This window comes from Onychostoma macrolepis, chromosome 13 (assembly GCF_012432095.1).
Source record: "Onychostoma macrolepis isolate SWU-2019 chromosome 13, ASM1243209v1, whole genome shotgun sequence".
Taxonomy (NCBI): Eukaryota; Metazoa; Chordata; class Actinopteri; order Cypriniformes; family Cyprinidae; genus Onychostoma; species Onychostoma macrolepis.
This window is the reverse complement of record NC_081167.1, coordinates 23,539,794-23,566,434: the sequence shown is the minus strand read 5'-3', so window position 1 is coordinate 23,566,434 and position 26,641 is coordinate 23,539,794. Positions and strand designations below refer to the sequence as shown.

The 26,641-nt window shown below is 37.2% G+C and overlaps 2 protein-coding genes across 4 annotated transcripts; both read left to right on the top strand.

The window, feature by feature from the left end:
* The first annotated feature begins 87 nt into the window (after positions 1–87).
* sgpp1b (sphingosine-1-phosphate phosphatase 1b) lies at positions 88–19,242 on the top strand. 2 transcript variants are annotated; one of them, XM_058796262.1, is made up of 3 exons: positions 94–1,097; positions 10,862–10,951; positions 15,155–19,242. In XM_058796262.1, the coding sequence occupies exons 1-3, from the start codon at positions 417–419 to the stop codon at positions 15,704–15,706; spliced, it is 1,323 nt and encodes a 440-aa protein (XP_058652245.1). In that variant the 5' UTR covers positions 94–416; the 3' UTR covers positions 15,707–19,242. The 2 variants fall into 2 exon arrangements, with proteins under 2 accessions (XP_058652246.1, XP_058652245.1); XM_058796263.1 differs by lacking the exon at positions 10,862–10,951 and having other exon boundaries at positions 88–1,097.
* Positions 19,243–20,951: 1,709 nt separating this feature from the next.
* wdr89 (WD repeat domain 89) lies at positions 20,952–26,383 on the top strand. 2 transcript variants are annotated; one of them, XM_058795632.1, is made up of 3 exons: positions 20,952–21,178; positions 22,053–22,842; positions 23,939–26,382. In XM_058795632.1, exons 2-3 carry the CDS (start codon positions 22,182–22,184, stop codon positions 24,433–24,435), a joined length of 1,158 nt encoding a protein of 385 aa, XP_058651615.1. In that variant the 5' UTR covers positions 20,952–21,178; positions 22,053–22,181; the 3' UTR covers positions 24,436–26,382. The 2 variants fall into 2 exon arrangements, with proteins under 2 accessions (XP_058651615.1, XP_058651616.1); XM_058795633.1 differs by having other exon boundaries at positions 21,167–21,178; positions 22,158–22,842; positions 23,939–26,383.
* The last annotated feature ends 258 nt before the right edge of the window (positions 26,384–26,641 follow it).

Sequence of the window (26,641 nt, the reverse complement as noted above, 5' to 3'; positions counted from 1 at the left end):
CGCGAAGAGTTAAAATATTAGGCTATTCTTTTTATTTCGACCCACGGTAACTGACCAATCACAGAAGATGTCCGGGCTGCTAAGCCCCGCCTGTTTTGAGTCCACCGGTCTTGCCTAATTTCATTCTACCCACTCGTGGTCGCGCGGATCTGTCAGTAACCGGATACGGCGTGGGGGTCGGTTTGTAAATCCTTGCAAGTAGTTTTTGGGTTAATGTTCTCTTCGTATGTCCAGCAATAACATTAACAGTTGTTATAAGTCTATTTGTCTTGGTTAGATCAGGCGTTTTGTTATTATAAGCACAGCAATGGAGGAAATGGTTTAAGTTAATAACCCACAGCACGGTCCATTCTCAGTAGCTCAAGCTTCTCCCGGTCTTACCGGGCGGATTCAACTTGCGCAGTTTGTCGCTGGACATGGCAGGCGGGTTGAAAGCGGGATTCGTACGTCTCATGCAATATTTGCAGGACCCTCAACACGTCGCGCGCTTCCAACGGCTGTGCGGGGTGCGCGGGACCGAACCGCGTGACAGACTCCTTAACGGGGTGCCAAGCACTCGCCACGGGGATGTTCAGAACGGAGGCGGGGATGCCACCCGCCGTAGAACAGCGGGAGCAGAGAGCGACAGGGAGAAACGCAATAACTGCGTGGCGAACGGGGCTGCGGGAGAAAACGTCAACGGGCAGGCGCGGGATAAAGACGGGGTCGAGGCTCAAGGATCCGCGGTGAAGCCGTTGCGCAGAAACTCTCTCACCGGAGACGTCGGGCAGGAGTTCATCATCGACAATAAGTTTCTTTACTACCTGTTCACGCTTGGTACCGAGCTTGGGAACGAGCTGTTCTACATCTCATTCTTCCCGTTCTTCATGTGGAACGTGGACGCGTATGTGAGCCGCCGGTTAGTCGTGGTGTGGGTGTGGGTCATGTATCTTGGCCAGTGCACGAAAGATGTGATCCGCTGGCCGAGACCTGCTTCGCCTCCGGTGGTCAAGGTGGAGATGTTCTACAACTCCGAGTACAGCATGCCCTCCACGCATGCCATGTCCAGTACCGCAATACCCTTGAGCCTGTTCCTGCTGACCTACGGTCGATGGGAGGTAAGAAAATGCATGAAATTTAATAGATGAGTGACTTTGCGCACAGCAAACTAGTACAGTGTACCCAGAAGTATTTTGACACTTAATGAACGAATTTCATCACATTAGGGGAATTTATTTATTTTTGAAGACAGCACAAGCACATTTTTCAAGCAAAACATAATCTAAAAGTCACTTTGAATGTTGGATTAAAGTTTGTAATAGTGAAGTCAGTTCTGATGAAAAACTCTACCGTCCTTTGTTTGCAGGTTCCACTTTTTTAGATATTTTGTTCAATAATGAACTGACATTCATACACATTTTAAAGTCAGAATAAAAATGGACAATTCTTATTTATTTATGGTATTTTGCAGTATTCATTATAAATGGTTTATCGGTGCACATTATCATTATTGTATTCACTTGCACTCACAATTCTTAATCAAAAACTTTAAAGGCCTCTCATAATGATATCTCTACCTTGATGACATGTTGGGCAGTAAGGTTGTCCAATTAAAATTTTTTATAATTTTTTAAAAGTGCATCCTTATTCGCATTTACATTGTTTGTTAAATATATATTGAGAACCTACTGATTTTTTTGTATTTTTGGAATTCAATAAAAATAAGAATAAAAAATAAAGTGTTACCTTATTTCTCAATTTTATTTAATATTTTTCACACGATTTCCTTTTCTTTTTCTTTTTCTTACTATGATGTAGGGCTGTGCAATTAATCGTATTCGATTATCACGTGCATCTCGTCAGTAAAGCTGGTTTCGTGATTAGCAGTAAATCGCCAGCACCTGCTTTCAGATGGAGCGGCAGTTAGTACACAGAGCTGTAGTTCACTGACAAGCTACGCTAAACCACGTTCATAATCGAATACGATTAATTGCACAGCCCTACTATGATGTGGAAACAGGCTTTCATTCTATGAAGAAGGGTTCTATTTTGGTGCAGTATCTTCATCTATAATAGAAATGTTCTTCTACAAAAAAAAGTATATAGACACTTAAAGGCGACATGAAATGAAACTTTTCTTCCCTAATGTAACACATTTCTGAGTGAAACACCTCTTGGATGAAAAAAAAAAAGTAGGACGGGACTTCATTTTGTCCATCGTGAGTTGATTGGTCCTTGGCAAATTGCTGTTATTTTTCATATAAGTGACAGGTTGCTAGAGGCAAGGGACTGAAACTCGTCTGTACAACCATATTATATACAGTATCTCACAGAAGTGAGTACACCCCTCACATTTTTGTTAATATTTTATTATATCTTTTCATGTGGCAACACTGAAGAAATGACACTTTGCTACAATGTAAAGTAGTGAGTAGGGTTGCACGATACACCGGTACTACGGTAGTATCGCGATACTAAAGCTTCAAAATACCCGCGGTGCCATTGCATTTTTTAAACGGTAGTATCGTCCATACGGTACCGTAAGATATGTTGTATGCACGGCAAGAACACTGTTTAAAACGTTCATTTGAACATGCATGCCAGCAGAAACATTACAAGTTGATTGCCAATTGTCTTTCTGCTGTGCTTTGTGTATAACGTTACGCGTTATATGGTGCTGAGTGTTTCCCGATGCTTCAGTTCAGTTTGCAATGGGAAGTCACACTTGCACATCGTTGTTCATGCTGCAGTTTATCAGAAGAAAGGGTCTGATTCAGACCATCTTATGTCATTTAAAAAAAACAGCAGCTCAAGCATCACTTATTCAACATCATAATATCTTTCAAGAAAGTATTCTCACAGTTTAATTAATTTGACCACTTCTAGAACATGTGTAATAGTTCGTTTCTGGAAGCATCTTTGCGATCACGAATGCAAATCCATTCATCAGCATAGCGGCTTTGCACTTGGTTCTTATCAATCATTATGTATATTTTGTTTATTCATTTATAATGTTATGTTTTAATATACATGCTGCTAACTCGGAAATTTCAAGATACAAGAACAAAAAAATGCTCTTGACAGTTCGGCAATACTACACGAGCAAGAGTGCTGTTTTTGTTTTGTTTGTGTTCGAATCCAAATCCGCGTTGATTTGGGCGAATCACTGATTCACTGAGCCATTCATAAAAACAGTCATTTGATTCGCTCCTGAAGGATTCAGCCGTTTTGAAAGAATCGTTTGAATGACTCAGTGATTCAATCACGAACTTTTGCCACCTGCTGGCCGTTTTTAAGTTTCCCATCTAAAAGTAGGCATATTACATTATTTTCCAACATATTTCTATATTCAGAATTTAGTATTTAAAACACTAATCTCATAACATTATTTATGCAATTATGTATAAATGCCACATCTAAATGTCACTCCATGCTGCTTCTGTGCAGTGCTAAGATGAGTTTTGTTTAGATCATTTCATGGATAACAATAGCCAGTCATTCATTCACATTAAGTATTCAGAGAATAATATTGTCTGTTTTCACTTACATCTATTTATTTATTTTGTAGAATTGAATTTTAAATTAACACAATACTGCATGGTATCGTGATACTGCATGGTATCGTGATACTTCAGCTGGCATAGTATCGTAAGACATTTTTATGGTATCGTGACAACCCTAGTAGTGAGTGTACAGCTTGTATAACAGTGTAAATTTGCTGTCCCTTCAAAATAACTCAGCACACAGCCATTAATGTCTAAACCGCTGGCCACAAAAGTGAGTACACCCCTAAGTGAAAATGTCCAAATTGGACCCAAAGTGTCAATATTTTGTGTGGCCACAATTATTTTCCAGCACTTCCTTAACCCTCTTGGGCATGGAGTTCACCAGAGCTTCACAGGTTGCCACTGGAGTCCTCTTCCACTCCTCTGCCCTGCAGCCCAGTCTCTGAAGGGAGGGGATCATGTTCTGCTTCAGTATGTCACAGTACATGTTGGCATTCATGGTTCCCTCAATGAACTGTAGCTCCCCAGTGCCTGCAGCACTCATGCAGCCCCAGACCATGACACTCCCACCACCATGCTTGACTGTAGGCAAGACACACTTGTCTTTGTCCTCCTCACCTGGTTGCCGCCACACACGCTTGACACCATCTGAACCAAATAAGTTTATCTTGGTCTCATCAGACCACAGGACATGGTTCCAGTAAACCATGTCCTTAGTCTGCTTGTCTTCAGCAAACTGTTTGCGGGCTTTCTTCTGCATCATCTTTAGAAGAGACTTCCTTCTTGGACGACAGCCATGCAGACCAATTTGATGCAGTGTGCGGCGTATGGTCTGAGCACTGACAGGCTGACCCCCCACCCCTTCAACCTCTTCAGCAATGCTGGCAGCACTCATACATGCGTCTATTTCCAAAACTCAACTTCTTTAGTCGACCATGGCGAGGCCTGTTCTGAGTGGAACCTGTCCTGTTAAACTGCTGTATGGTCTTGGCCACCGTGCTGCAGCTCAGTTTCAGGGTCTTGGCGATCTTCTTATAGCCTCCGCCATCTTTATGTAGAGCAACAATTCTTTTTTTTTCAGATCCTCAGAGAGTTCTTTGCCATGAGGTGCCATGTTGAACTTCCAGTGACCAGTATGAGAGAGTGAGAGCGAGAACATCAAATTTAACACACCTGCTCCCCATTCACACCTGAGACCTTGTAACACTAACGAGTCACATGACACCGGGGAGAGAAAATGGCTAATTGGGCCCAATTTGGACATTTTCACTTAGGGGTGTACTCACTTTTGTGGCCAGCGGTTTAGACATTAAAAATTACAGCAATTAGCCAAGGACCAATCAACTCACTATGGACAAAATTAAGTCCCGTCCTACTTTTTTTTTCATCCAAGAGGTTTCTCACTCAGAAATGTTACATTAGGGAAGAAAAGTTTCACTTCATGTCGCCTTTAAGTGTCTATATACTTTTTTTGTAGAAGAACATTTCTATTATAGCTGAAGATACTGCACCAAAATAGAACCCTTCTTCATAGAATGAAAGCCTGTTTCCACATCATAGTAAGAAAAAGAAAAGAAAAGGAAATCGTGAGAAAAATATTAAATAAAATTGAGAAATAAGGTAACACTTTATTTTTTATTCTAAGGCAGAAACATGCTTTCATATCATGCAGACACCTTCAGGCATTTTCCATTTTAATTAAGGCATTTTTAGGTCTACTTATTGCTCTTTTTATTAGTAAGCAGCACCATCCTCACCAGTTGAAGAGGTTTTGCTTTATTTGTGAGGACATTTTCAGATGGATAGGTTAACTGTTATGCACAGGCGCCTATTTGGGTGGATTTTCAAGATCTGGCTCTGTAATTCTTTCATCTGTTTAAATCTTTTACTGTGTGGGTGTTAAAATATCTCAAAACAATGGCCTATATTCTGTGCACTTTCTGAGTTCATGAATTAAATTCAGAGATTTTCATCCTGAGCTTTATCCTACATAATCGTCTTTATTCCCATTTAAAGGCCACTTTTAACCCTGTGTTAAGCTGTGTATTCACACTTGTACATCATTCAGCAAGCATAACCAGCCTTAGGTTATAAGCAAACCCTAAATTGGAGGCTGCAAAGGCATACAATGTAAATTCCCATCCCAGGGAAATGAAAGAACAATGTGAAACATGTAGAACAAGAAAATCCTGGGTGTACTAAAAGGTGTTACAAACGTATCATTCTCTGTTATGTCTTTCTGCATCAAAGGTAAGAGGATTTATTGCCACTGTTAAGTTCATATGACTTCATATGCTGCTTATCACGACCTGATAACAACACCTAGATTACTAAGTAATATAATGTGCCATGTGTTCTTCATTGCTATTTACTTTGGAGTTAGAAATGTTTACTTTCACCCTCTCCTGATTTTACAATGTCAGATCATGAGGTTAGTGTCATTTAGGTCATATTGTGATAGAACCACATGATCCTATTGTTAATTCACTGGACCTTTAATGAGACAATTCTTGAGAAATGTGGCGAACCAATACAGAATGACCTTTAGAATACATACATAACATTGACTGGTTTGACCCTTGAAAATGCTCACATATGTGTAACCTTTACGCTTTATGTAACTCACAGCAGATAGAACATGGCTACATTCTCATATAATAATCAGAAACAGTATTTGGGAGGATTGAATTAGACTGCTAACAGGAGCATGATTTGGGAATGTTTGGGAGTTTTGTAACTGCTGAGTGAGAGTTATGATAAAATAAACTGATGCCTCATGGTGTTTATACAGTACAGATTCAGAATGTGTCCTAATCATTTTGTGAGCCATTTTACATATGTCTTAAAGGCACAGTTTTCCTATAAATGAAAGATTTGTGTCATGACATCTACTCATATGGAACACTTGAGGAGAAATTTGGCATGTTACCAATGTTTATACTGCTTTTTTCCATACAATTAAAGCAGACAGACACTAGCTGTCAAGCTCCAAAATTGACCAAAACAAAAAAAAAAGAAGCATCAGTACTCTCCTACAGTACAACACATTTAACAGCTTTGTATGTGGAATGGACTGAAATGTACTGTAAGCCATTAACATCTTTGTCACCATTCACTTTTATTGGATGGAAAAGAGCAGCTGCTTGGTCCTACAAATGAAAATTCATGATTTGCTCAAGTAATTGATAGCAGCTGCTTGGTCCTACTGCTATCAATTACTTGAGCAAATCATGAATTTTCATTTTTGGGTAGATTTATTCTCTGGTTATGCAGAGAGTCTTTCAGGGGACTCCAGTCTTTGCTGTGGGTTTTAGAGACTAGTGGCTTTAAGCATTCGAGGGAGCGTTGTTTAGTTTAGTCTTATCTGAGAGTGCTGAGATTGATTTTTGCCCACTCAGTCATGTCATTGCTGTCATTCATCAGCAGTCCTTCTGATAAGCACGGTTTCTCGCCCCCTCTTATCTTTTTCACTTCAGCTATGCTTTGTCTGTGGTCTGTTTCATCTTTCACTCTGTTTTTCTATCTTGATTTTTCTTATTTTCCTCTACTTTCATTTTCTTTTTGACTTCTTTTATTTTCAGAAAAAAATAGTTTTCTGTCTTTTCAGCTGTTATTTTATAAGATGCACTGGGAGACATATCCAGTCCATTATATTATTATTATAATATTATTGAGACCAGTAGCTGATGTTGGAAATTTATTTCAGGGTGCATGTTTCTTCATTTTTTTTTTGTAATGATGTGGTGCTAAGTTTTCCCATTATAATAAGGATGCTTTTTAGAAGATCTCAAATTTCTTTGCTATACATAGTTCATACAGTACATTAAAGGGATAGTCCAACTAAACATGGAAATTCTATAATTCTGTCTTAATAAAAATCATTTTCCAGACAAGACTGAGCGCTGGCTGCTGTCAGACTCCTTGTGCAAACAAAAATCACTGGATTATTACAATTAATGGCAAAAAGAATGTTTGGAAATGCAAACTGATATTTCCTCCTGACACTACAGCAAAAGAGAAATAACTGACTTAATACTATTTATTTATTTTTTTTTGTTTGTTTGTTGGTGAAAATACTGGTGGCTTAAGACTTTTGCACAGAACTATACATTGTGTGTGTGTGTGTATATATATATATATGTATATACAGTCATGGCCAAAAATATTGGCACCCTTGCAATTCTGTCAGAAAAATGCAACACTTCTCTCAGAAAATTGTTCCAATTGCAAATGTTTTGGTATTCACGTGCTTATTGTTTTTGTTTGCACTGCAACAACACAAAAAACAGAGCAATAATGCTCTGTTTTAACCAACTCACAGAAAATTAGAATTAACACCCGAGGTGTAACGGCCACTCAGCATCACCACCTCGATGTGCATTATTCTAATAATTCAACGGCCCGTCATCAATTATTCCTTACATATGTGTGTGTGTGTCTATATATATATATATATATATATATATATATATATATATATATATATATATATATATATATATATATATATATATATATATATATATATATATATATATATATATATATATATATATATATATATATATATATAATATGGAATGCCATGCCAAAATGTTTAATTCTGAGGCAATATGCAAACATAGAATGTATACCTTGAATGTAAGTCACTTTAAATGAAAGCTTCTGCCAAATGTAAATGAGAGTCAAAAACAACGGTTCAGTCAAGTTTGTGATATCTGTGATAAGTATTTCAAGAATATTTTAACCATTGGCCCTTCAATGTGGTTCAGTCTGTTTCTTGGGTAAGTGTGTGTGTTATTTGAATTTGTGTGTAGGCACTTCAGCAGGATAAGCAACACACAAACCACTCATGCATATAAAAAGAAACTTTGACACTCCCTCATACTGTTGTCATGGAGATTACAGGCACATTATTAATGCAATATACTTTTACACATACAATCTTAGCCATCAAAGCTCTAGCCTTCTCTCTCACACACACCAGCACATCTGCAGAACCCTCTCACACACGCATATATTCTATAATCAGAGGCAGATGTTCAGCATATGAAGTTAGCTAAGGCTCAGATGAAAGGGAGGGAAATATCTCTGTGAGTTGGTTCAGCATGTGGTCCTACATCTGTGTCATGTGGTCTCAGGGCATGAGGTGTGGTCTGGATAATCAAGCATGGTTTAACTCTCTATGTTTGAATCCTTGGTTTTTTAATGGTCGTGTTTCTGATGTTCATCTGAATCACTTGACTCAGTGTTTACCCTGCAGCTACACTGTATGACCCCATAGAGGTGTGTGCTACAGCGGGTGCATTTGTTCTGTGGTCAATCTAGTCAGACATACAGCTTCTCCTCCATGGTTTTATAGTTAATTCGGGTTACTTTGAAATGTAAATTCAACATTCAAGTCAATTGTTTTATGAATAGTCAATGTTTTTGATCTTGTGCTAAATTGCATTGCAGTAGGCAGAAGCCTTATGTGTTGTTGATCCCAACACAGCGGCATTAGCTCAACCAATGCCATGAGTTTGAGGCAGAACTTTCTGTTTGTCAACCAATAATAGTCATTGTTTTTGCTATTCCATTTAGTGAAGGTAGTGGCACCAAATTTACATAATTCAGATTTTAAGTGATCAAAACTGTGTAACCACTCGTGTCAAAGGAGAGATTTCCACATAACAGGCACATTTAACTGTTTGTATTAGTTCTCATTTTCTCTTTCATTCAGGGGATGTCTTTTGATAGGCAAAGCAGAAGTTAGAGGTTAAATGTTTAGAGCTGAAGGGAAATGTCCTTTTATTATACTGCACTGAATGGAAATCCCTGAGTTAAAGCAGCATTTTATTCGCTGTGTCATTTTCCTGGCAGCTGGTGTTTCACTGTAAATCCACTTCTGTACATGTTTAAACATGGACGTTAGTGCATAGAAATCTCTGCTGAAGTGTTTAAACTCAGCAGTAATCTGTTTGAGAAGGATGTGGGCCGCCAAAGACACAGACAGACAGCTTAATCCGAATGAACGATGACTAGGAATGTGTTGCTTTTTAACCTTCGTGCAAGTTTTAGCAATTTGACACAAATTCACCTTGCATACTGCATAAACTTTCTTTTTATTAATACTTTTATTTATCAATGATGCATTAAATTAAGACATTTGTTACAAACACTTTCCAATTTCAAATAAATGCTGTTCATTTGAACTTTCTATTTTCAAAAAATGGATCATGAAGTTGTTTTGTAACTAAAAAAATGTTTAAAACTTTTTGCGCAATTTGACAATATTAAGTACGAAGTTTTTTTTGTTTGTTTGTTTGTTTTTTCATTCTAAACATCCTGATATAAATAATTATGTAATGTAACTTTATATCTGATGAAATACAGAGAATGTTTATGATTATATGTTATGTTTGTTAACCAGCATAGTTGGTTAAAAGTGTGGCAGCTCTTTTTAAATTTTCCTTCTGGCTATGGTTCTGTCTTCTTATTTGCCTGACCATCTTTTGCTTTGTGGGACAGTAATTGTAGTTAAGTGGTAGTTTTATGGTGTGCTGAGGGTTTGACTTCAGTGTTTGTTGGTTGAACGGCCGTTGTACCACAGGAGGGGTCCATCTGTGGACAAATGCATTATGCATGTGGCAACGATAAGAATGGCATCGCTCATAGATACTACAATGGACACTTGAGACATATGGACACACACCCAGAACAGATACCCTTCAACTTCATGAAACAGGTTAGCATTAGCTGTGGTCTCACTGTGACACTGGGCCCACAGCCAAACAGGAGGACACTGGGTGTGTGTGTGTGTGTGTGTCTCTGCACATGTCTGCATGTGTGCTTGCTTGTTTTTTTAAAACACCATCTGTGCGTGAGCTGTTATATTGTGTTACGGAGTACTTTCTACACATCTGGTTTACTCTATAGTTCTACAACTCATGGAAATGACAGAGAGTGAGACAGATAATGTATCCTCTGGCTCCTTATGAGAGATGGCAGTGAATGTTTTCTCACACAGACTGTTCCTCCTCTGCCATCTGTTGTAGTCGTGTGTGCAAAAAAATAAAAGCAAAGCCGTCCTATATAATCCTTTGCTGGTAATTCATGTACATTGATGGACTAGTTTGTTCAAGCAGTTTCAAAATTCACTTTAAGTTATGACTGCAGTTTGTGTTATTGATTAAATGTGAATAATGTTAACCATTGAATTAATTTTACACATAAATCAGAAAACACTATTATAAAAGCACACAGGTTACCAATGGTTCACATTTATGCCACAACTGATGAGTTTCATTGTGAAATTTTGCAAAGTTGTCTCTCATCACCTGAAGCATATTCTAATCTGTGTGTGTGTGTGTGTGTGTGTGTGTGTGTTTCCACAGTATCCTCTGCTACTGGGTCTCTCTCTAGCCATCAGCTGGTGTGTCCTGGTGTGTTTGAGCCGCATATATATGGGCATGCACTCCATACTGGTAAGACAAATTAAAATAACTGAAACATAAAACTCTATTTTTATTTATTTATAAACGATGGAAGGATGTTATTTTTAGAGATACAAGATAAGTTTGAACTATATCGATATTACATTGTTATATTTAAAGGGGTGTTTGATTGTTTTCACTTTTTTAACTTTAGTGTGTAATGTTGCTTTTTGGGCATAAACAACATCTGCAGTTACGACACTCAAAGTTCATTGCAAAGTTAGATACTTTCTTTTAAAGAAATCACTATTTTCAAGGACTACAAAAAAGGCTGGTAGGGACTACAGCAAGACTCTTCCCGGGTTTGTGACATCACTAACCCCGATGTTTACATGCAACTTCCTGTAATGGTAAGTGGGTGTGATGTTTCTGGACAACATGTACTAGGCTGTTAGCGAATCACAACACACTGGGCCAGCTAACCAATCTGAGCCTGACTGCGTATTTCTATGGCAAGGGCTTCATAGAAGCAGGAACTTATCAGACCGTTTTGACGAGAACGAAAACAGCAGTGTAGAATAAAGGTAAAATATGTGAAAATATTATAATGCGTTTTTTTTTTTTTTAAATGAAGCTTGAACACAGCATGTTACACTGCTCCCCATAAAAACAATGAAGTTTTCGAAAAAAGCCGATCAACCACCCTTTTAATCATGCATGCTTATTTCTGCTATTTTTAGATTTAGATTACCTCTGCTGTTATCTAACACTCAGTTAATGTTCATCTTAAACTCTAACAATTTACTAATGGAGTTAGAAGTAATCAAATCAAATCTTAAATGGATATCCATTTTTTGTACTGTACGTTATAATGTTGTGATGCCTAAATTCACTTGTAGCATTAAAAACAATTAGTTTTAAGGTAAATTTTATTTAGGTAAAATAGTGTAGAATTTTAATATCGGCCATAGCATGAAAATAAATGTCAGCTTACTGGTATCATATTCACCATAAAAATGTAAGAAGACTGCCGCTTTTGTAAAGGCCAGGAAACATTATGAGGTTCCTCATGGGGTGTGTGTGTATGTTATTCTTGGTTTATCTGTGTGTGTGTGTGTGTGTGTCAAAAATCCCTGGTGTTTCTTTACTGGGCCGGATAATTACCAGCAGTAGTGTGTATTTGTGTGTGGATGCAGATCAGTTTGATATGTCTTTACTGAACAGTTTGCCTTTTTAAAGGAAGATCACACATGTGGCTTGAATAATAAGCATGTTTGTGTGACCTGAGGCTAGTCAAATAGACTGTGAGCGGCCTGGTGTAACTATATCCATCTGTTTGGGTCTCATGTTGCCCCGAAATCCCCATTCATTATAAGCATGTATCATGCACGTGCACAGACATGGTAAATCCCATCGGTGATGTCTCGTTACAGTAACAAATGGTGTAATTTTGCTGAATGATTTCATCTGTTGGCGAGGTGTCTGTCTGTCCGGATGACACAATTTTTCCTCAGTCCTGAAAATTTGGTTTTTCATATGGGTGTTCTGCTCCATGTCTGCTTTAAGCAGTAATGTCACCCTCAGGGTGACCTCATCCGTCTGGTCGGCCTGTTGGGGTGATGAGTGGCCGTTGCCCTAGAGATTGTTTCCTTGGCAACCGTGGGATTGTCTTAACACTCTCATATTCACGAGACAAGAAGGGATTGTGAAACTAGTCAGATGACACGCGCTTTGGGAAATGTTATGGCCAAATAAAAGGCTTATTAAAATGATTATTCCTTATGTCATTGATTGACTGTAAAAATCATAGCTAAAACGTTTTAATATGCTAATACTGTATTTTTTGGTGTAAATGAACCGTTTCAAGATCCAGAGTGATACTAATCTTTCAGTCAAGCTTTTATCTCTAGCTTTGATTCATTTCTCTCTGTTGTAAGAATTTTTAGACCTTTTTTGAGTTTAATTTTTTGTGGTTTACGGAGATGATTTGATCTGATTGTCACACTTTAACAGTTGAAGAATCATTAGTACAGACTGAAGAGAGATAGGATATCTCGCACTCGTTTGGTCAAAACAAGGACATACACAACATGCAAAAGCAGTGAACTCATGTTCAACAGCAGATGTGGAAAATGAGCCCATAATGGTTAATGACTGATAGATAAGAGAAGAGAGGTGAGGCATGTCTCATGAAGAAAATGTTTCTGTCCTTTTGAACATAATTTGAAAACATCTAGACAAATGTACTTGGGATCCACAATGAAAACAGCTTCGTACAGGGACTGAATGGTTTCTGTTTTTGCATCTACAAATGCTGAAAGGCCAAATTTGAGGTTAGGGTTTAAAAGTAGGCTTAGGGTTAAGTGTGTGTCTGTGACTGAAGGCGAATGTAAAGGAACATTTGCTAGTTAATCTGTGCCTGTAATCAGTGAAGAGTTTCCATGATGTTTTAAGTGCTGAGTGTGAAAAACTGTTTTGAATTAACCAGCTCATTTCCTTCTCCCACACACAGTCAGCCAGACTAAAGTGCTACATATTATTGTCTAATAGGTTTCATAAGGATGTGTGTGTGTGTTTTGTGGTCTTTGTGGAATCTCACACCCAATGCTGAAGTATTCTGACATCGGACGTCTCCCACAAGTCTTGCTATTTGTTGAACGCACATAAACTTGTCTTGTGTTTAAGACAAGAATGTAGTGAACTGAGCTTCTGCTAAGCAAAGCTGACCAATCTTACCTCTTGCCCTGTGCGAAGATTTACCTTTTTCTAATGTTAGTCTTTGGATCTTTGCGAATTCATGAGAATGATCAAAAATATGATAAAGAGAGGGTACAAGAGATCATTTTTACATTTTTCAAACCTTGTGACATGTATAATTAATCTATTTCTTTAAAGAGGCGAGGCAGATAAGATTTGCATTGTTAAAATTCATTGCAGACCACGTATTAATAATATTTAATCCATTACCACTTTATGAACACACAGGCTGCATTTACATTTAGTCATTTAGCAGATGCTTTTATCCAAAGCGACTTACAATTGGAGAATACATAGAGATTCTTTTTAAAGAGGCAAACAGACACGGGAAGTGCTTATAATACGAAGTTTCAGGCATTGTTCAAATAAGTACAAGCTAGAAATGGAAGGAATAAATAAAGAGAAGGTGTTTTTTTTTTTTTTTTTTTTTTTATAAATTTAGGATGAAGTCAAGTAGCATCAAAAGAGATGAGTTTTCAGCTGTCACTTGAAAATTGTCAGGGATTCAGCATTCCAGATAGGGGTGGGAAGATCATTCCACCAGCCAGGAACGGTGAACGAGAATGTTCTTTGAAGTGACTTTGGGTCTCTCTGTGATGGTACCACGAGGCGTGGCTCACTAGCGGATCTCAGACTTCTGGAGGGGATGTCATAATACTGAATATCACACAGTTCACCTAAATCCTTAGTTTATATTGGATATTCTGTAAACGTTGTCTTGTGGTAGTAACAGCAACCAAAGGATGGAGACTAGTAAAGGTAGAAATACAGACAGCAGCTGTTGGTTTAAATTAAGAGAACTCTTTAATTTAATCAAAGTCAAATTTAGTCCATATGTTTGCTTGTATGAGTTACTAAGCTGTTTCAGTCCTAGTATAAAGGCCTGTTGAGTATTTGGTGTGGAAATTGTGTGTGATAAACATTTTAATTTGAATAAATGGTTGTTAATGCCTCTATTTAGACCAACATGAATATCCGTATGCTGTCAGTGTCACTGAATTTAAATTTACTTATTTTTTTATTTTTTCATCTCACTGGCAGACCAATAAGATTTGTGCTTTTGGTCACATGCCCAGAGCTGTTACTACTACTTTTCTAAAAGTTCCACCTACTTTCAGAGAGAGTGAGTTCGCATTTTCTTTCAGCTTGTCTGCAGTTTTTTTGCACATTGTTCTGAACAGACAAATCGCACGTGAAAATAAGACCAAATTTTGGTTCCAAACGTTCGTGTCAGTGTGAACAGGGACTGATTTTCCCTGCTGTTCTTGTTTGTAACCATGTATTCAGAATGACATTTGTTTATTATTAGGTCAAACTTCCTCTACAGATTTACATGTCAAATAAGGTGATATTCAAATATGTACATTCTCTGTGTTAGCTTCTTTCAAATGTAAACCACCTTTTGTTTTTTAATGACGTCTTTGGGTCTCACATGCATTTTTGTTTTTATTTCTGTGGTTTGCCGTTGATATTTGTGTTTTTTTTTATGCTTTTCAGGACATTATTGCTGGTTTTCTGTACAGCTTGCTGATCATGGTGGTCTTCAGTCCTGCTCTGGACATCATCGACACCTTTAACCGCACACATCCCTACGCCCCGCTCATCATCATCTCACTTCATGTGGGACTAGGCCTCTTCTCCTTCACCTTGGACACCTGGAGCACCTCACGCGGCGACACCGCCCAAATCCTGGGCTCTGGCGCTGGTATCGCCTTGGCATCCCACATCAACTACCACCTGGGCCTTTTGCCAGACCCACCTGCATCCATGTTTCCTCTTCAACCCCCATCTTTCACCCTCAGCCTGATCGGACTCTGTCTACTCCGCTTTCTCCTCGGTGTCATCATTCTCCTGGCTACCAGAGCCGTAATGAAGGCTCTCACCATCCCGCTCATCTGCTGGCTCTTTGGGATTCCCCGCGGCGATGTCCGGAAGGCCAGGCAGCACATGGAGGTGGAGCTGCCGTATCGTTATATCGTCTATGGAACCGTGGGGTTAAATTCGCTTTTCCTTGTGCCTTTCCTGTTTGCACGTGTGGGACTGTTGTGATTAGGTGGAAGAAACGCCTATTCTTTTAGCAAATAAGAGCCCAGTTGGACTGCAGAGGCAAATCAATGATCGGATGGAACTAATGCCGATCATGTAACACTGTGCTGCACCTTCCAGATGCTCCTCAAATGCGTTTTCCATCATATATATATACTATAGTTTTATCAGATGTTCTATTCAAAACACCTGTTTGGTGTTGATCCAGAGATTATTGCGCAATTCTATGCAGTTTGCATTGCATGTATAGTACAGTAGCATATCTATCAGATTCTATTCTTATCTAAAATCCTATTTTAAACTTTTGTACCCTACTGTGCTTATGTTTTTTGCAAGCAATACAGCATTTTTGCTAATTCTCAAACTTTAGAGGACTTGTGGCTAATCTTTTGGCAAGTTTTGTTCATGCCACAGTAGGTGGACTCAAACTCTTGCATCAAGAGTTGACAGAAATGTCTCTTGTGAAGGTGTGACTCATGCAAATTAGCGTGCAAAATCTCTGCGATGACTTGGCTGGAACTGACGCCAACATTTATATTTCTCTTTGTTTGTGAGATTTGAATCTGAAATCTCAAATGTTAATAGAAATGGTCCGTGTTAGGAGCTGCGCTGATATTTGTGGTAATTTTTGTTGCAGTTGATTGAGATGTTTAGTTTTGGTTCTAAAGAAGTTTGGACTATTCTCCAAAGACTTTTGTAATGATAGAAGTCTTAAACGGATAGTCCATACACAACGACAGTTCTGTCATTTTACTTGCCCTCAATATTTGACCTGTGGAGCAGAAGAAAATATTTTGAGAAATGTCTTTTTGTGCATGTAATAGAAGTCAATGGGCTCTAATGCTATTTGGTTCCCAATGTTTCCAACAGAGGAAGTAAGTCACACAGGTTTGGAATAACATGAGGGTGAGTAAATGATGACAGAATTTACTTCTTTTTTTCTCCCCACTGTTCGTTGAACTGACCACTCAAATAGTTTCTCTTGGCATTAAAATGTCTTGCTGATGCACTCGTGATTTACTCTGAATATTGTTTAATTAATACTGGATCAGTTTAACTGTTCTTATATTAAATACATGTCAGGGAGTCTGGCTTGTAATCAGAGTTTTATTAGCTCTTCAATCTCAGTCTGCTTTTATTCCCTGTAAGTTGCTGCTTAGAATATGGTACTATATATGTGTGTGTAAATATGTGCAGCGTTATTGATCGCAAAGAAAAGCAGCACTAGACTAATAAATGTTTTCTCTACTGGCATTTAGCGGTGTGCTTTCAGTCAGGTTGCAACACAAGGTTTGCCACTCAGCCTATGAATAATTCTGCCTTCTGATAATCAAGGTTGTGTCTGATGTATAGTTAAGATGAATTTTTTGTACTGATTTAAATGCACTGTTCCCAGATTGCACTGCTCTGCTGCCTGCTGTTGTGCGTGTCGCTGCGATGGCCTTATAATAGGTCAGGCTTGCATGACACCGCTGTGTGCCTTGTGTGTCTTTGTGCACATGTAAGTTCCTTTTTTTGCTGAAAGAGAAGCTGGTTTCCCAACTCCTCACTTCTGTAAACAGGATTTTTTTGGATTCTCTGAATGATGAGAAAACCAGCTATTCTTCTCAGCGCAGAGCAATGCTGACACCTGACCCTTCACCTAGAACAATACAGATTATGTAATTTTAAGGTCAGAGGTTATATGGGGGAGACAAAGGTCGGAGGTTGTATTTAGGACAGAATATGAGAAGGAGATTGTCTTTGGTGAGCATTGCTTTCTGGACCAATTGGGCTTGTTCCTTACTGCGTGACGATGATTCCATAATAATTGTGTTTTTGGATGGCAGTAGATAGATTGTAGCATTTGTTTTCTCTCAGGCCTGTGTTCTAGTAATCTGTCATGTGTTTATGACCAAATATGAGTGCTTTCAGTAGTTTAGTAAGTCCATTATGTAGTTTTCAGCCCCACACTGAATCTGTAGGATTTTCAAAAGATTGGATTGCATATCATTCCAAAAGCTCAAGACATGCTGTAGTCCTTTCTTGTTTATGTAATATTTTAATATCATTTGATAACTATTTAACTACAAAAAAGTAGTAGTCCCAGGTCAATTTACAGCATTTTCCCATGTCTAAATTAAAGCAATTCCCCTGTAATCAGCACTGAATGCAGAAAACGGCAGCAGAATCTGTGTGGTCCTGCTCATGACCCAGATTAAACTCCTGAGAAACTGGCCCAGTGGTGAAGTTTTCATTTAAAAGTGCTTTATTTCCTTTGATTTTGGTTTTCTCTGGTTTTACTGAAGCTAACATAGCTTATTCTGAATAAACAGATCCGATTTGGATACCATACAGTGCCTTTTATGTAAATCTCTGCTATGTTTGATGAGCAGACAATTATTCCCATCTGTTTCTGTTTCTTTTTCATTCTTCTTTCTTTCATCCAAGTAGAGCAACTGACAAACTTTACATTTAAATGGAACAAATCAGAATGGCTGATTGCTGCGCAGTCCATCCTGGTTCATCCAGTGTTGTGTTTGAAAACTACAACTACTAAAATAAAATAAAAATAAACCGAAATTTAACTAACTGAAATTGAAGTTTTAATTGGAGTACTAAATGACTAAAACTGACATTAGAACCATATATATATATATATATATATAAAACAACTAAATTGGGGGGAAAAGCACATAAAATTGAATTGAAAACTGAAAATATAAAAATAAAAGCTAAATATTTGTAAATATTCATAATAAATATAATACTAAAATAAGACTGGGTTTGTCTGTGATCAGCTCTACATCTTATGTTTATTGTTTTTCAAACAAGAAAAAAGATTGCATGTTAAATATGTCAGTTATGTCAGGTTGGTGTTCAGTTTTCTGTCATAACCATTTCATAAATATTTTACAGAAATGTAACATTTGTATCATTTGAACTGACACCCTCCCATTGCTTCGGATGTTTATTTCAGTGTAAAATCAGTAGGATTTTAAAAATGTCTGGTTGTTTGTTTTGCTACTTGTGTTTTTCAATTGTCATTTTTCACCAAATGTGTCCCAGAAGTTTTGGATACTGTATGTGTGTTTGTGTAAAATGTTATGAGCTCTGATTCTCCTGTGAGATATTAATCTTGGTCTTTTTGATTTCCTTTTTAATGATCTGTCAATACGGATGACTTTGCCATCTCTTAATATTGTGGGAGGCATTCTGAAAGTTTTAAGAGCTTGATGTAGATCCATTGTAAAACCTGCAACTATTAAAAATATCCAATTTTAAAAATGTAACAAACTGAACATTCAGACAAAACAAAAGTCTCCTGACCTTCATCCAGCGCTTGACACTGAAAGAATCGCACTCCCACAGGGCTAAAAACATAATGCACAAATGACCAAGAATTCAGTGTTATAAGGAGACCTGTGCCCTTATGTTAATAAAATGGCTTGCTATAGAAGCTTTGTTAATTTTTTCATAGAAATTGTTATGTGATGATCTTTATTGTTTCCTACATTACGTTTGAATATTATGCTCAATAAAAATAAAAAAGGCTATTACTTTGGTCTGTTTTTTTAAGAAAAACAAATAAAGAAATGGTATCTTACTAACCGAATAGTATGGCTGGGTTTGAAAACCCACACATTTGCCCGGTCGTTGTTCCACAGGACGCTTAAGTGTTCCTGCTGAGATCAATAATTTCTCTGTAATGCATGAAATATTAATGTGCATGTGTGAGCATGTTTAGCCAGATAGATTTGCCCTGGCAGTTCGGATTACAAAGAAAAAAAAAAACTCTCCTCTTTTTCTTTTCACTGTTTAGTCATATAAGATGTAATTATTAGTAAAATGAGCTAGAGCTATAAATACTGAAACACATGGCTTTTAGTATTGTACAGTATTTCACATGAGTTTCCACAGAGCTGGCTAAGGGTTAACCCCGTAAAGCCTGACATATGAAATAATAGAAAACTTTTTAAATAGAACAGTTTATTAAAACTTAACTAGTAACAGCTCAAATATGATATGGTAAGAATTCATACTCAAGGAAGAAAAAAAAAACAGCTCAGTTTTATTCAGAGGCCCAAACAGAGCAAAAATATTACATTCAGTGCAGATATTATTTATACTGCCAAAAAGTAGATGAAATTCTCATAGCTTGTAATGTAAATCACTATTATATACTGAACATAAGTTCCAGTCCAGTTATCTAAAAATCTTAATAATATTATAAAAGTTGATTAATATTATAAAAGTTGATTAATATTATAACAGTCTTATCGTTATCATTGAAGAATTCACAGTAAAAAAGACTTGTACCATGACCTGAACATATACACTGTCCAATCAAACAGAAGGCATGTAGTGCATTATAAACAACAGGTTTTTCAGCACAGTGTTGATCATGTTGATAATTTAAAGGCCTTAAAATGCATGTATCATATATACAGTACACTAGGCTTTACAGGGTTAAAGACTGGTTGTTTTTGCTTTGCTTGCTGGCACAGGCCTGTGTGAATGCATACCTACTCATCACACACTGAACACTTTACTATACACACCTCTTTGCTTCTCATATGCACTCAGCCACGAATACACTCAACAATAAGCATGAGCAAAAAAAGGTTTACTTGGGTTTTATATCTCATGTCAAATGCTCATGTCTATTTAATATGATCCTTTGGGGACTTTCATGCGTTCCCTACAGACTAAAAGAGGACAAAAGGACAGGATTTTTGGAAATATGATCATAAAGGTCAACATAGGCCTGCTGTACTGCTCAAGTCAGCAAAAACATCCTGTCCTCATCTGATAACAATGCTGATTGTTGTTTCAGATGTCAAGTTTCACTCCTGTTGGTGTCCTTTGGGAGTTTAACAAAGACAACAGGCGGACAAAGGGGAAAAAACATCTTCTATTCTCATTACAATGATACCCTTGTTACATTATACTCTTTCACTCTCAAATATAAATGTCCCAGTTATTTCCTCCAGTTCAACCTTCTCTAATAGTTTTTCAAGACAGTAGAAACACATTTACAGCTGTATTAGGTCAACATTTTTACTTGAAAGGGTTTCTGGCGAATTACCATATATACAATTAGTTTTTAAGTGATTTACAACGAATTTAACATTTGAATATGTGTTATGGGATTACAAACAAACAATTAAATCGTTGTTAAAAATGCCATGCGTGAAGTTTGAGGATTTCTCATTTTATAATACAGAGAGAAACTGCCATCTACTGGCGGCAAAGCGCTATAGTCTCTGTTTCTTACCTCTTCTCATGTTAGACACGAAAACGAATAAATGATGTGTCCGTCGTCGTGTCTCAGATTTAGAAACGCTGATGAATTACAGTTATTTTTAGTTTTACAACAAATGAAGCAAGTGTATCGTATAATGTGTCCGTTGCGGAACTAATGTTCAGCGTTACTGTGTTTCCGGGGAGAAGCTAAGGAGGCGGCACACTGATGTCTGTCAAAGGCGATCACATGTGAGTGTTTTGTGCAATAATTTGTATCGATTAAATAAAATATTTACTAAATTTACTAGTTTTATTAATGATAATTATGTTTTGAGTACTTTAGGCTGTGAGAATTGTACTTTGTTGCTATGTGTTATCTATTTGTTTGTTAGGTTAACTTGAAACAGTCTAATTCATCTCCTTGGCTGTCATGTTTTAATTATAGCCGTGGTTTTGACAATAATTCTGCATCAATTTCCACATAATTGAGAAATAATTGTTTTAACTTGAGTCATATCTGTTTAGTGAATTTGTATCGTTTAATAGGAATTTTTGGTTTCAAACCACTTTTCGAGTGGTGTCCGTGGAAACTAAGCAAGCAAGTAAATACAATTAACAAATTTAAACTAATAAATGTAATTATACGAATAAAACATTATGTAAATCTGATTTAAGTTAATAACAACAGTACAGTACTGAGAAGAAAATGATACAATAATGTAATTTAGTAGTAGTAGTGACCTAAATATTTTTCAAATAATAGTATTTCATACATATTTGTAATACTAGTTTTTTACAGTGTAAATTGGGGCTTTATATATGAAAATATATAGATGCTATTTAAATTTTAGTATGTTAGTTCCTTTGCATGTGGATGATCATATTTGGGGGTCTGTGGCACTGATCTAGTCACTAAACAATGACTTGCTTCAGTCAAAAGTGTAGTAAATAGTACAGTAAATCAATTGATTTCACTTCAGGACCCAGATTTTACATCATTTAGCAACAGCTCATAGTCTTTCAAATAAAACATTTAAATATTTTAATATTAACATGAACTGTATGATTGTCAATATTTTTTTAAATTGTCTCTTCGGTGTTGATGGTTTCATTCTCTCTGCAGGCAATAATTCATCGTGTAAAACACAAATCTGTCACCAGAAGAGAACCTCTGCTTTAGGTCACTTCAAATAAAAGCATCTGTGAAATAGTGCTCTTTTCTTTTAAGGTTCCAGGGTAAACGGTGACGATCATGGACACTCTGGAGGACACCTTTAGGACTCTCTCCATCGCCAGGAGGCTGCAGCCCAGTGAGGCCACGTACATTCTGGAGCTCTCCTGTGCCAGCGGCGGGTCAGATGTGCTGGCTGTGTGCTGCTCCGATCACTCTGTGCACCTGCACAGCAGAGAGACGCTCCGCCTGGTGGGTGACTTCCAGGGTCACACGGCTTCTGTGTGTGGAGTGCGTTTCTCTCATCTCTGCCCTCACCTGCTGTTCACCGGCTCTGCCGATGGGACACTGCGGTGCTGGGACGTCCGGCGGCCCGGTTCAGATGCCACCCAGGTGTTCCGCAGCGATTCGACGCATTCATACTGCTCGTTTGATGTGAGCTGTAGTGATCGTGTGCTGTGTGCAGGCACGGAGCAGGTGGGGGAGGACAGTTTTTTGGTATTCTGGGATGCCCGTATGGTTCAGGATGGAGGTGAGATGGGCGGTCTGCTGGGCGTTTACTCAGAGTCACACAGTGACGACATCACTACGGTGCAGTTCCACCCATGGCAGGCGGACCGGTTGGCTTCTGGAGCCACAGATGGGCTTGTGAATGTGTTTGATCTGAGTCTGGGTGGAGAGGATGATGCTCTTGTCACTACCTGTAACTGTAATTCCTCTGCAAGCTCCCTCTGCTGGACAGGTAGGCAGTTCCAGCACACCTGACTGAGCAACCTAAACTATATAGCAGTAAAGCTTGAGCAATATTTTTTTTATCTTATATCACAATGTACAGCGGACAGAGTTCTCTCAGTCTATGTAAAATATCAGAATTTTTCAACTTTGATGACCAGGCCTGTGAAATGCTTCCATGTTTAAATTTTTTAATGTTGATATAAAAAAAAAAAAAATAATAATAATAATTATTATAAGCTATTACATATGACCAGGCTTATAAAATGCTTCTTAAGATGTTTTTAAAATTTCTATGACAATGAAATGTTTATATAATAATAATAATAAATCATCATCATATAGAATATTTTTCTTGGTATGTTTAGCTATTAAATTGTCATGTCCATGCTTGTAAAATGCTTCTTATGTTTTAAAAATTTCTATGAAAGAATACTACTACTATTACCACTATTACTACTACCAATAATATATTCATATAGGATTTTTTTCTTGGTATGCTTAGGTGTTGAATTGTGATGACCAGGCCTGTAAAGCACTTTTTCAAAATATTAATATTAAATAGTAAATATGTATGCTGTAAAATAATTTGCTACAAATTGTGCGGTCACTTTTATGTTATTTTTATATATATATAATTTTTTTAATTTTTATTTTATGTACATTTATGCATTATATGACATAAAATTGATCATAAATAATAATAAATTTAAAAATATATATATAAACAATAATAATGATGTTTTAATAAATTCACTATGAATATAATCAAACAATAAAAACAGGCTAACTGATAATAGTATACAAATACATACTTTTTTTTTTTTTAGCTATGCTTTGCTGTAAAATATTTGATTGACTAGAAATTGCCTTTTCTAAGTACATTTACTTTCAATTAATTATATAAAATGTGTGGGAACCCTGTAAGCATTTGTATATTCATATTAGCTATTTAAGATAGCATAACTATTTAAATCTTATTGCTAACAACTAACACAAAACTGCTGAAAATGTGAGTTTCAAATTATTTGAATTAAAATGTTAAACATCACCATATTTGTACTCTCCAGAATCTTAAACTGTCATTTGATTTCTTTTATTAACAGGCAAAGATCTTGACCAGCTGCTTTGTCTGACCCATGATGAAGGGCTCCACCTGTGGGACGTGGCTCACCCAGACAGCGATGACACTCTGACCCTTCTGAGTTCAGCTGATGCTCGAACACTTGTCCAGCTCCCTGATGGAGCCTCGCTTGAGTACTTTGTGGGCGGTACATGGCTGTCAGATGAGAAGCGTATTCTTTTAGTGGGAGGGAGTAATCATGGAGAACTCCACCTCCTGGACTGCAGTGGGCGTGGTCTGAGGTTCATCAAATCCCTCAAAGGGGGTCATTCAGCTACAGTGAGGTGTTTCCAGTGGGATGCGATTAGTCAATCTCTGTTGACGGGCGGGGAGGATGGCCAGTTGTTGCAGTGGAAAGCGGGAGCAGAGGAAATCAGTGTGGGAAAGAAAGATTCTCTGAAAAGCATCTCCTCCATGCATCTCAAAACTAAAGCTCACAGAAAACAAGCTATACAGAAAGACCGCTCAAAACTAGCATGATCACATGCACAGGACAATCTCAGATTTCGCTAAGAGACCGTTGACACTGAAACAAATTGGTTATTTGACAGAAATCTCAGAGAAGTTGCAAATTGCACTAAGCAACTTTTGCTCTGATGTCTTTGTTTTCACAAATGTAAGGATAATAGATAAAGATACGCTTTATGGAGTCTAAATTTGAATCTTCTGCCCTATAACACGTATAACTTATTATAGACATTGGCAGAAATTAAACAGTTTTGTGCTTTTAAAATTTAAGTTGTGAACAAATTGCTATATAAGAATTACAACTGTTGTTTGATTTGTCCAGCAGATAAACTCTCATCTATGTGGTAGTTGTTGTCCTTATGTAAACATTACATTTCTTTTGTTTTGTTAGCAACATGTGTTTTAAAAGTGTTTCATAAGTTCACTTTTTAGGTTAAACACATGACTTGAAAATGATCAAATTGTCTTCTGGGTTTCAGGACTACAAACTGAAGCTGTATTGTATTAAAAGAATAGTTCACCCAAAAATGAAAATTAGCTTAAAATGTACTCACCCTCAGGCCGTCCAAGAGGTACAGTGGATGAGTTTGTTTCTTAATCAGAACAGATTTGGAGAAATTTTGGGTTGAACTCTCATTCTGACGGCACCCATTCACTGCAGAGGATCCATTGGTGAGCAAGTGATGTAATGCTAAATTTCTCCAAATCTGTTCCAACGAAGAAACAAACTCATCTACATCCTGGCATGAGGGTGAGTACATTATTAGTAATTCTTATTTATTTTATATTTTTTAACTATTCCTTTAATGCATGGGGATTTTCTTGAATACCTTGAAGGGCTGCATCAGCACCACTGGGATACAATGCCAGAATCACTTTCTAATCAATTATGCAAAGTGCAAGCATAATCACACCATGTCAGCATTCTTCCTATGCCAAGGGTTTACATTCATGGTCATAAAGTGTGGTTATGTTCTTAGCAAATGCTTTTTATAAAATCATCTGTCAAGAAATGTATGTTTTGTGTTGTTGTTACTTTTTAGCATGTAGCTACTAACCTATAAGAACTTCTAAAATTGTAAATAGGAAAAGTTTTTGATATCAAGAGCTGCAGAATTAATTCTACAACTTCATAATCTAACATTTTTTCCTGACTGAGTTTTTTATTTTTTATTGTTGAATCTCATTAGTGTTCTTGAATAACTACTGAGTGTGCTTTGAAATGCAAATGTGACTTTTAAACAGGCGAGGTTGTCAGATTTATGAGCTCCCCGGTGCCGTGCACTTTTCAGGGTAGATTCTACAGTTTTCAGTGTTTGATTCTCTCAGTGTAAACACTGAGGATGAGAGTCCAGATAATAATTCTGATGTAATGTTAGCCTGGTGAGGTTTACGATGCTGAACTCAAAACAAGCCACAACAGGACAGCCCTGTTCATTTGTTCTTATTCCATCGATCGGAAACTGCCCCACCCTCAGTAAAATTTAACAATGTTGCAGAAAGTCATGTGAATTCAGAATTTGGCATCTCAGGAAATGACAGCTGAGAGAGAAACAGAAACTGTCAATTGCGTGGTGTTTGTGGATGCTATGTGTGTTGTAAACGCCCTTAAATATACAGTAAAGAATTATGGTTTCAAATGCATACAATTATCTGAATTGGAAGCCAGCAAGCAACTGTCATTTATTGATTTAATTTCTAAAACACATCAATATCTACATTATTTTTACAGTTTGGTGCCTTTCAATCCCCAATACAAGTTATGGCATTGCAGATTTATATAAAAATGTAGTAAGCTTCTAATAGGCTGGTTAAAAACAATAAATGTATATGTATTTTATTACACGCTGATTTAGGTCTAAACCTATGGAGGCCCATTTCCGCCACTGAATAAAAAAAATAATAAAAAATGTAATTGCGACTTTTTATCTCACAATTCTGACTTTTTTTCTCAGAATTGCGAGTTTATATCAAGAGACTTTGTTTATATCTCGCAATTCTGACTTTATAACAAGCAATTGCGAGTTATGAAGTCAGAATTGTGAGATATAAACTCGCAATTCTGAGAATATATCAGTCTTTTACCCCCACTCAAAATTGGACTTTATAACTCGCCAATTGCGAGTTTATATCTCACAATTCTGACTTTTTTCCCAAAAAGTCGCAATAACCTTTTTTATTTTTTATTCAGTGGCGGAAACGGGCTTCCATATAAACC